This window comes from Cucurbita moschata, unplaced genomic scaffold (genome assembly GCF_002738365.1).
Source record: "Cucurbita moschata cultivar Rifu unplaced genomic scaffold, Cmos_1.0 Cmo_Scf00009, whole genome shotgun sequence".
Taxonomy (NCBI): Eukaryota; Viridiplantae; Streptophyta; class Magnoliopsida; order Cucurbitales; family Cucurbitaceae; genus Cucurbita; species Cucurbita moschata.
Window position 1 is genome coordinate 35268 of NW_019268525.1, and position 11449 is coordinate 46716.

The 11449-nt window shown below is 37.8% G+C and overlaps 2 protein-coding genes across 2 annotated transcripts; one reads left to right on the plus strand and one right to left on the minus strand.

Annotated features, from left to right (window-relative positions):
* Nucleotides 1-1193: 1193 nt before the first annotated feature.
* Nucleotides 1194-3305, minus strand: LOC111447303 (trihelix transcription factor ASR3-like). Its single transcript, XM_023086391.1, has 4 exons — nucleotides 2572-3305; nucleotides 1783-2046; nucleotides 1456-1679; nucleotides 1194-1328 (listed from the first exon to the last, which is right to left on the minus strand). Exons 1-4 carry the CDS (start codon nucleotides 3212-3214, stop codon nucleotides 1302-1304), a joined length of 1158 nt encoding a protein of 385 aa, XP_022942159.1. The 5' UTR covers nucleotides 3215-3305; the 3' UTR covers nucleotides 1194-1301.
* An 856-nt stretch (nucleotides 3306-4161) lies between these two features.
* On the plus strand, nucleotides 4162-10908 carry LOC111447302 (plant UBX domain-containing protein 7-like). Its single transcript, XM_023086389.1, has 11 exons — nucleotides 4162-4486; nucleotides 4753-4889; nucleotides 4983-5093; nucleotides 6034-6226; nucleotides 7878-7955; nucleotides 8046-8114; nucleotides 9096-9239; nucleotides 9321-9420; nucleotides 9814-10070; nucleotides 10386-10580; nucleotides 10677-10908. Exons 1-10 carry the CDS (start codon nucleotides 4385-4387, stop codon nucleotides 10548-10550), a joined length of 1356 nt encoding a protein of 451 aa, XP_022942157.1. The 5' UTR covers nucleotides 4162-4384; the 3' UTR covers nucleotides 10551-10580; nucleotides 10677-10908.
* The last annotated feature ends 541 nt before the right edge of the window (nucleotides 10909-11449 follow it).

An 11449-nucleotide genomic window follows, 5' to 3' on the forward strand; every position in this document is an offset into this window, starting at 1 on the left:
TTTCTCAAAACACAGTTCATTTTTATTTAACATAATGACTCTATTAGAGTCTTCTCGAGAGAGTTTGGATGGTCTCGAGAGAGTTTGGATGGTGAGGTCTTATGCACATAACTATATGTTTTTATTTCTTCCCTATTTCAGTCTTTCTCCGGTGAAGTCTTATGCACATAACTATATGTTTTTATTTCTTCCCTATTTCAATTTTCGTACAATTTCTAGTGAATACAGTAAAAGGACGTCCCAATTTCACTAGTTTGAATAAAGAAAAAAGTCGACAATAATAGTATGAAAAATGACCGAAAAAGGGACAACAGTGAAACTATTTGGTGTAGTTTTTTAGTAAATATATATTGCACTATGTGTAATTTAATTGTATTATGCACTACACTGCTTCTGCACTACTTCTGTGACTTATTAAAAGAGAGAGATTCATCCGTGAAAACAGTAGTAGTGGATTACGCTGGTAGGTAGATACTTTTAATACAAATGTTAGTAAACTGAAATGAAGGTACAAGTGAGAACAGAGTTCTCAAAGCTAAGAAAAAAAGACCTCTAGATATGATCACTATGACTTGGATAAATAAGCTTACATATAAAAACAAATATAAAAAAGGGTTATTATAAACTTTTTTTACTTCAAAAAAAAAAAAAAGGTGTCAAAGGGTGACGGTAGTTGACGTGGCAAGGCAACACGTCTGACTCACGAAAGGTAAATGTCAATTACTCATTACCATTACCCCGTTTTGCCGATATTTTGGGAAACGATAAATTGGGAGGAAAAGAAACGAAAGCGTTCGAATGGGCGGTGAGAAGAAAAGAAAAGAAAAGAAAAGAAAAGGGAGAAGGGGTAAAAGGGTCATTTGAGAATGGGAAAATAATAAGCCCCGAAAAAGGTGATGGTGTTTGTTTGTGATGCCAAAAAAAAAAAAAAAAAAAAAAAAAAAAANTGTTTGTGATGCCAAAAAAAAAAAAAAAAAAAGAAAAGAAAGAAAAGGCGGAAGTGTCAGATGGAGGGCAGAACATGGTGGGGAGGGGGCAGGGGTAAATGTGGTGAAAATGGAATTCACAAGGTTTGACCAGTCGTTCTGACAGAGTCTGCCAAAAACACAGTGTGATCTCTCTCATATTTAGTCCGTGGTACTCTGGCATTTCATTTTGGATGCTCAGCGTTGGTTGTGGTTGTGTATGGGGAATAATAATAAAAATAAATTATATTAAACAAGTTTTACAAAATCATTAAACTCCATATGATATGAAACAATGATGAATTGTAGTAATTTTGTGAATGAATTAATAACCAATTATTTGTAAGCATCTCCACCTGGGTCCTATACAAACAAAGATGTACAGAACATATAGTCAATATTATATATATTATTTAGAATAATATGGATGGATGCATAGGGAGGGAGAGGGAGAGGGAGAGGGAGAGGGAGAGGGAGAGGGAGAGAGTACCGTGGAAGGAGGAGGAGGAGGAGGGATGTTGTGCATCACATTGTGCATCATGGTTCGCACGAGAGAGGGCATTTGGTCTCGGAGTTGAGAAAGCTCAGTCTTGACGCTCGAAAGCTCAGCCTGCATTGCCTCGTTTTGTTCTTTCAACATTCTCACCTCTTCTCCACTGTATAAACATTCATACTCTTCTGATCTTCTTCTTCTTCTTCTTCTATTGTTTATGCCTACACTCACAACATCCCCCCACCAAGTCAACATAAACCCTAATTCCTTTCTTTTTATTATTTATATATATATATATATATATATATATATGTACACATGTACCGGAGAGGTTGGCAACCGCGGCCACGAGGTCGGCGATGCCTTGACCCTGAATGTGGTTGCGGGCTTCTTGGATTTGAAGGCGCCGTTTCTTAAGCTCCATCAGTTGTTGGTGTCGGATCTCCCTCTGCTCCTCGCAGGTCCGCAGCGTTTGAGCCACCGCCGACGCGCTTCTCTCAATGCTTCTTCCCACTCTTCTCCTCTTTCTCTCCCTCTTCTCTTTCTTCTGCCCCCACTCCCTCCCTGACGACGACGACGACGACGACTCTGTATATATATATACACATATGCCCACACAATCAAATTTCAAATATATATATATATATACACACACACACATAAAGCTCACGAATCTGCATTTGGTAAATATATCCATCCATAAATTTTAAAGAAGCTGTAAAATAGAGAGATTTTAAAAAGAAGAAGAAGACAAAATTAGTAAGTAAACAATAAATATTTAATTATGGGATTGCATGCTTAGATTTGTATTAATCATGATTGCAAAATTAATCCCACTATATTAAATTCGCAACGTAATCGGAGGGATAAGATTTGGAGGCCCCATCTGCAGATGGTAGAGGTGTCCGTAGAGGATTAGAAAGCGAATAACGAAACGAAAAGGAGGAAGGAGGGTCCTATTCAAAATTGTGGCAGAGTCAAACCCTGCAACTTTGACCCACACTATTAACTCGAACCAGGCCGAAAATGAAAGGTCCAGGCCGAAAATAATATAATAAAATCAAATTTAATAGTACCCCACACACACACACACACAAACAAAAACACACTCACCTGAAGCCGCCGGGGAACTAGTCCCCGCCGCAGCCTCGCCCTCGGCGGGGGAAGGAGAAGGCGGAGGACCAGCAACAACAGCAACAGACACACCTCTGAGCTTCCTCTGAACCACGTCGTTTAAGGCCTGATACACCTCAAAGGCCATGTTAGAAGGAAGATTGTTGTCCTTACGCTCATGCTTTTCCATTTTCCAGTAAGACGGAATTTGGGATTGATCACACGCGCGGGATTCATGCTCCCGGACTTTTTTGTAGTCGCGGAGTAGGTTATCCCACTTGTCGTTGCACTGATTTTGGCTCCGCTCGCACCCCTGGCTCCAGCAGTAGTTTTCCACCCACTTCCACCGCAGCTCGCTGCCCTTTCTGGCCGTTCCTTGTTCCGCCTTGTTCCGCCGTTCCTCGTCCAGCTTTTTCGCGGTTATCAGAATCATCGTCTCTTGGAGACTCCAGTTCCCTTTGCGGTACTCTCGGACTATTACTGTCGAGGGTGAGGTTGCTACTGCAGTGTTGATTCGGGCAGTGGTGCCCGTGGATGCGCCACCGTGGATTAGGGGTAAATGTAGGAGATGGTGGGGATGTTGCTGCTGCTCATGCTGATGCTGACGCTGTGGCTCCGTTGATGTCGTCGGGGGCTCCGACATGGCTTTGGCATCTCAGAGACTCAGGAATGGATAGAGGAAAAAGAGAGAAGTAGAGAGAAGAAGTGAAAGTTTTTCCTTCCTTTTCCCTCTCTCTCTCTCTCTCTGTGTGTCTTAATACTATTAATTTTATTGCTTATTTTTTCCTTTTTCCTTTTCATTTTTTGTAAGTTACAACTTCTCTATCCTTTTTATTTTTGTATATTTATCCTAAAATTTAATTACAACTTTACCCTTTTATATTTATGTCATCAACTGCCTCTAATAAATCAATAAATATTCAATTTTAACTTATGTCAAATATAATACATCTTTTTATATCAATAATTTATTTGACATCAAGTTTAATAATTTATTACATACTCACTCTTTAATAGGATGCCTTTTGTATTTCCCATCCTCCCTTCATTTATTGATTTTTTTTCTAATTATATATATAAAGTTTTATTACTAATAATTTAGATATGAAATATATATATATATATTTATTTATTTCTTATGAGGTTTAAAGTTTCTATTTATAAATAATGATTGTTTTGGAAGAAATAACTATCTAGTTGACGATCATGGAAATGTGTAATGAGAAATTAAGTATTTAAAAAAACTATTTGATTCAATTGAGATTAAAAAAAAAAGAAAAAAGAAAGAAAGAACTAAATGGAGAATAAATTAAAAGTACAAAAACCTATTAAAAATTTGGTTGGAGTAAAAGTTTTGTTGCGTCGGAGGTAGAAGTAGAAGAGTGCCAGGTGGAAGGTGAAAGTGGGGTCCATCGTAAAACTTGACGTGGAGTGATTTCATAAGTGGTGGTGTACAGTATGAAGAGATCCTTCCAACATCCAATCAATTGTAATTGTAGTTGTAGTTGTATTTGTAATTGTAGTTGTAGTTGTATTTGTAATTGTAGTTGTAATTGTAGTATTTGTAATTGTAATTGCCGATGTCTCCTCAAGTAATCCCAATCCTCTTTCTCTCGTTCTCTTCATATATTCCATAACTGATCCACCATTAGATTCGCACCGCGTATTTGACTGTTGCAACAAATTCACCCTTCCAAACCAAACAAAAACAATCCACCAACAACCTTTCCACCTTTCTTCCTTCTTTCTCGCGTCAACTCTACTTTGCCTTCCTGCGGATCCTTGCCATCCGATTTCGGGAGGGAGTGGGGAAATGGAGGGCCTGCTCTTACCCACCGATCAGCAGAGTATGGTCTCCTCCTTCCTCGAGATTGCTGTTGGCCAAACTGCTGAGACTGCTACCCTATTTTTGCAGGTTTTCCCCCTTCCTTTTCTTACTTTTCTTACGTTTAACATTACACATGGAATTGCCTAATTTCTTTTTTCTGATGATCAATTCTTCTCCGGTTCAATTCCACATTCATGGGGTTTTTTAAGTCCGTGTTTCATGGTTTCGCTACTATATTAACACCTCCCTATTTGTTGAGTGAATTACCCACTGTCAACAAGATGTTGGAAGCTTCTACATCATCTTCTTCTTCTTCTCCTTTTTCTCTTAGATTCTGAACATTGTATGGTCAGGCCACGAGTTGGAAGCTTGAGGATGCCATTCAGCTGTTCTATGTCGGTAATGAAGGAGGAGCGGCTGGACCACCATCTATACCTTCTCCACCCACTACAAATGAACAAATCAATTCTTCAACCGGTCAGACATTCAAGTATGTTCGCCACCCATTTGTTTATGTTTGTTACTACCGGGTTGCTGGAGTTCGATTCATAGTTTTTTAACATTGGTTCTACAATTGGCTCAGTGAATCTGGAAAACATGTGGGAGCTGGTACATTTGGACAATATGAGGATCAGGTCCGCCCTCCCTTACCTGTTATAAGGGAAGCTCTTTATGATGATGCAATGCTTTATGGGTATGCATCTTTTTCACTCTCTTTCTTCTTTCTTATGTCCTTTAGTTGTACCTGTGACGATTTTTCTTCTATTACTAATTCTACTCTAGATTATTTGATTGCTAGTTTCCATTAGAAATTAATAGAATTTCAACGGGCAGCTGCCTCTTCTGCAGACTTTCTTAATCATTACTTATCCTTTCATAACATATTCATTAAGTAATTGAGTTTATCGGATGAAGGTGAACTCCAGAAAAGAATTTGATATAAAGTTGGTCAAAAGCAATGGAGTTTATACTTTGTATTTCATAAATGTAATGTGGTGTGTGCCATGGGATCATGTATTTATATGTTTCTTTTGATCGCCTAATGACTACATATCATTGATATGTAACTTTTGATTTCCCTGAATTAATTAAGCCTTGGATCCTTTAATGAGGTAACTTGTCAAGTGAATACCAAAGCATTACTCGTTTGAATGGGCTGCCTCAAAAAGTTTATTTTATTTTTAAATGAGCGACAATGAAAAGGGAGGACGCAAACAAAAGGCCTTCAATCTAAGTTGATCAATAAAAGAGGTATGGTACAAAAAAGGATTGTATAGGGCAGTCCATACTGATGCTAAGTGGTCATAAAAAATGATAAGAGAATTGTACTTATCTGAGTAAGTTCTAGAATTTCTTTCTTTCCAAATATACTAAAGAAGAGTTCTGATTGCATTAGTCCCAATAACTTTGCATCTTAGTATGAACCACCAGCTGCAGTATAATTCATTTTTCTAGCATTTGTATCTTTGTGTGATCTTTCCATTTTATGTTTAAATTAGATTTTACAAGCTCTTCATTTCTACAAGCCTTTATGTTGCATATTTTTGTTCCTACATGATACGACATGCAGTTCTGAACCTGTTAGTCGATTAGCTGTCTTTCCTGACATGCGGATATTGGTTAACTTTATCCAGAACAACTATGAGCTATTTGCCAAATGAATCTGGCTCATCAGTAGGATTCCGGAACTTGCAAAATGAAGTGAAACATCATGATGTTTGGAACTCGGAAGAAGGTGCAGCATCAACAAGTGGCAATTCTCGAGATAATTTGGCTTCTCTATACCGCCCTCCTAACCATTTGATGTTCAATGGGCCCTTTGAAAAGGTCAGTATTATGTCCCTTATTTTACATTTTTTCTGCCTTCTCTTTTTATTTTTATTAAAGGAAATTCACACAAAGACAACCCCAAGAGGAAGGGGGTAGAGAGGACCCGTTCCCAAAGATCAACTACAGGATGGCCTTCCAGTTATTAATAATCATGGTAAGGCTGTAATTGCAAAAGAATTTTGTGTGAATTGTGCACCACCAAGAGGCACTATGCTACACATACATACAAAAGGAATAAAAAGACAAACTTATCTTCGAAGGTCCTTCGGTTTCTCTCTCTAAAGATTCCACAAAAGCGCTCTAACAGCACACTGCCAAACTGTCTTCTCTTTTCCTTTGAAGCATCAACCATCCATCATTTCCAAAAGCCAATCATTGACCCTCCTTGGCAAACAATCAACGACCCCAAACTCCTTAGAGATGACTGACCACCCTTTATAAGCAAACGGACTATGAAGGAGGATATGATCTGGGGACTCTTCACTATTTTGACAGAGAACACAGAGGGTGAAATTGCCCAATTAGGAACTTTTTTTGTAATCTCTCATAGATATTTAAGCTTCAAGAAGCCACTGACGATAAAAAAAAAACTCTGGTCTTCTTTGGAACTTTGCTTTCCCAAATTTTGTGTGAAAGCTACTGACTTACCGTCCCATCTTTAGTCTAAGGAAAGTAGACTTCGTTGACAAGAACTCGAAGGCTCCAACTTCTACTTTACCTCATCACTTTTAACATTTGTCTTTGCGGATTTTAAACCTGGATTAGGTTGTTCCAGCTTTCTAATTCTGTGAAATAACCCCTTTCTCAGACCAAGGTCCTGTGTTTGCTGCTCTTCACACCAAGAATCAGGTACCATGGCTTCTTTTCTGAGTGAAACAGGGTAAATGTCTGGGAAGCAGCTAGACAAAGGAGATGAACCCACCCAACTGTCTTCCCAAAACACAATCCTTTTGCCAGTTCCCATTTCCCATTTTGAACTCCAGAAACTTAGTACACTGATTTGTTTTTGGTGATAATGGACCAAAGTCTCTCTGTCCTTTCTTACTAGCAGAATTTGGCAACCTTCCAACTTCTTTGCTCTACCCTGTAAATAATTCCAATCACTTTTCTCCATATCGCCCCTTCTTCTCGAGTAAACCTCCACATCCATTTCATCAGAAGGAATTCCTTTTTCTGGTATAGAGAGTCGATCCCAAGTCCCCATAATCTGTGGGCAGAATGGTCCACTTCCAACTAAAGATAAGTGGTCAGCTTGTACTTTCTATCACTCCATACAGAGTCCCTAATACTCTTTTCCAACCCAATTTATAACAATTTTAGGATCCCTTAGTAGAGAAGCGATAGCAAGGAAGGCTACTTAGCAGGGATTGAGCTAAGGTAACACGTCCGTCTTTAGAGATAGTGATGTCTTTCCACTTTTCTACCAAGACAGCTTCCATTCATGAGATCTGGAAAAACGATAGGGGTTTTTGAGACCTATCCCTTAGTAGGAACCCAATGGAGGAAGAATTTTCTGAGTGGGCTGATATGTCAACACACATCCTCCCTGTTCCACTTTCATCTGTATGTGATTCTTGGGTTGTGATTCAATTTTTTTTTTGTGCATTTATGCCATTCTTCAATTTACTGGATGTTTTATCTTCTTCAGGCAAAAGGTGCTGCCTGCGTCCAGGACAAGTGGCTGGTTGTAAATCTGCAGTCCACCAAGGAATTCAGCTCGCACATGGTAATATCTTCTGCCATTCTGATTCTTCTGTCTTGGTACGTTTACCTTTTTAATATGCACTTACTTGGTATTACTATTTTGTTTGTGTAGCTTAACCGGGATACATGGGCAAATGAAGCTGTTTCTCAAACCATAACTACCAATTTTATTTTTTGGCAGGTGAGCTTAATTCTAGGGTAGATTCACAATGTTCTTAAATTTACTACTTCCTGTAGTTGTTTATAAGAATCAGATCTTATTTGCACTTAGTGTATGGAATTTTATTTGTTGAAAAAGAAGGAAACAGAATAATTTTTCACACAGGGAAATTTAATTAAAAATTACATAAGAGTATCTTCATTGTACATAAGGAAAAACTACTAATCAAATACTAACTTACAAGACTCAAACCCATAAAACTTGAACTAAAACCAAATCCAAACTATACTAACAAAAGTAGACCGTCTAAGAACTTAACAAATACTGGACAGCAACCAGTACACTAGCACCAAATAGAAACTAACTACGTTAAAAGGGCTTCATCCTCAATTGGAGCAAAAAATTGACGACGAATGAACCACAGAATTGCTAAGGCCACATCAACAGCAGAAAAATGTTGAAGATGAACTCTTTATGACCATGCAGCACCTCCTTGAAGCCAAGAACCACAAAAATGCTGGAATTGAGATAGCCACACTTCAACAATCTCTAAGAAAAAACACGGCTCCTCAACCACCTCCAAACTCTTCATTCAGAGATCTTTACAGCAACAATCAAGCCAAAAACTCAAAGGCCTGATCCACCGACAACTATATCTTGAAAAGTAACCTTCATCGTTAGCCTTATCCCCAACCACTCCACCATCCTCTGCAGTGCAACTATCTTGTTTTCTTTTTCTAAATTTTTTGGGGATTTAGAAACATCGGCACAGTTTAGACAAGTACATTCTCAGAATCATGCCAAATGTGCTCCTGTAAGATTATTTCCGTTCCCTTTATGGTAAGAGAGATTTATCGATTACAGAACCGTCTTTTAATGGAAGTTTTTCCATCTTTAATCAAAAAATTTGATCTCACTTTTTTTCCCATTTATATATATTAGTTTTTCTTGGTTATGTATTCAGTTTAATTTTTTAAATCATATTCTGTTATTTTTACACAGGTATATGACGATTCAACTGAAGGCCAAAAGGTTTGCACCTATTATAAACTAGAATCAATTCCTGCTGTTCTTGTCATCGACCCCATCACAGGTCAAAAAATGCACTCTTGGTTTGGAATGGTTCAACCTGAACGTTTACTTGAGGTGGATATCCTAGAGATTTTAATTATCTTTATCTCAATAATGGGTTCGGTTTATCTGAAAAATGTATCTTGTGTCCTGCAGGATCTATTGCCCTTCATGGATGGATGTCCAAAGGATCATCATGTCACCTTATCTCATAAACGTCCAAGGGAGAGTTCCTTGACTCCACCGAAAGTTAAAGGTCTAGTTTTTTATTTATCTCACTAATGTTCGGTTATTTATTCTTCTTAGGCCTTTTCTTGTCTGATGGGATTGTAAATATGGCAGATTGATGATGAATGTTCTCTTTTATTTTGGGAGTTTAAATTTGATAGATTTAAATGCTATTCGTTTGTTTTTGCCTCTCCCATTTTCATCTGAAAACTGAAGACAGAACATATTCCATTAAAAAAAACCAACCTTTATGTGATTTAATGTTACCTGAAGCCTTCTACCTAATTTACCGACAACCTCTCAACTAACTAAACAGCTATTTTAACTTGTAACTATTGATTCGCCAATGTTATTGAAACAAATGCAGATAATCTGATAGATGAGTAAAATTTTTGAAATTTTTATTCATAATTATGTGCAGAAGAGGATCATGAGGAGGATGAGGAAGTGCAACATGCATTGGCAGTTTCTCTGGAAGGCATAAAAGAAATGGTCAAATTATCTTCTGAGGATAACAAGGATGCAAAAACTACTGAGAAGGAAGAAGAGAGGCGCCCAACTTATCCACCATTGGCCGAAGAACCCAAAGGTGACAGAAATCTTCTTTGCAGGATTGGAGTCCGTCTTCCTAATGGACGTAGATGCCAAAGGAATTTTCTCCGGACGGATCCAATCCAGGTAATACTGATTCTTGAGAGCTGCAATTGCATTCTAAATTTCTTCGGTTAATTCATCCACTTGGGCCTCAGAATTTGCTGCAACTTGTACTTGTTACTTTTCATTCTTTTCCTTTGCTTTGGTCCGACTATGTAGACTACTAAACAATTATATGATTTCAAGCACAACCAAAAGTAGTTTTTTTTTTTAAATTTATTTTAACCCAACTCAGCGTGAACAAACATGGTCTTATAATTGAATCCAACTCTTATGATTGGGGTTTCAACCACTTCTGCATAACGAAGGTACATCTCTGAGGGCGTTTTTCTGTTGCAGTTGCTTTGGTCTTTCTGTTCTTCTCAGTTAGAGGAAGGGGAGACGAAACTTTTCAAGTTGACACATGCAATACCAGGAGCTACAGAGTTTCTAGACTATGATACCAAAATGATATTTGAGGAATCAGGGCTTGCCAACTCAATGATCTCTGTCACTTGGGACTGAGAATCAACATACATAGTTGGGGAGTTGTGTGTAAGTAGTCACTCACTGTATTTTGTGCTATTTCTTTTTCTTTTTCCATTTCGCCCTACAAAAGGGGCAGGGTTGTGACTACTCTTTATATTACAGGAGTTATTTACCATTCTCTGCTTCCCCCCCTCCCATGCATGTGAGCGTGGATGTGGTGCTGGTCTATCTGAGTTTATTATGGGTAGTGGTAATAATGGAAATTTTCTGGTGGCTTTTTGCGGTGTCGTTTTGCAATCTTAAAATCGGAGAAATGCAAACTGGATTCACTGGACAACCTTTGAGGCTTATTGATAATATATATAAAGTTCTAAATGTTGAGAGTTGTCTTTGACGATGCTCATTTATCCCAAACTGCTGGAATAGAAACATTAATCAGAGAGAGGCATCATCCATTTGGTTTACAGCACAAGGTATTGTCCTTCACTATCACCGACTGTCCCACCTAATTCTAAATAAGCATTAGTTGCCATGAAGTGTTGCTATTAATATCGCAAGAATCAAAACAATAAATATTCAATTGGGATAATAACTGGAAAAATAATAATAACTTTGATTCTTGAACTATTTCATTAAAAAAAAACAACAACATTAGTTGTGAAATAAGCAAAACCACATATGGACGACGTGGTGTTTGATGAAATGATAGAATGAATTTAATGGTCGATAATGTAATTTAACTCTAAAATCTCCAATCAAATGGGTGTTTAATTTTTTGAGACGTTGCTCCTCTTCCAAGTACTTACTTCTCTAAGAAATAGTGGGTACAACAAAAGGGAAATAAAGGTTTTGCCACGTGTATGCGTAATAATGCTAACTGAATAAATTAAAACATTATTTGCCAAATATTAAATAAAACTTCCAACTCTACTATT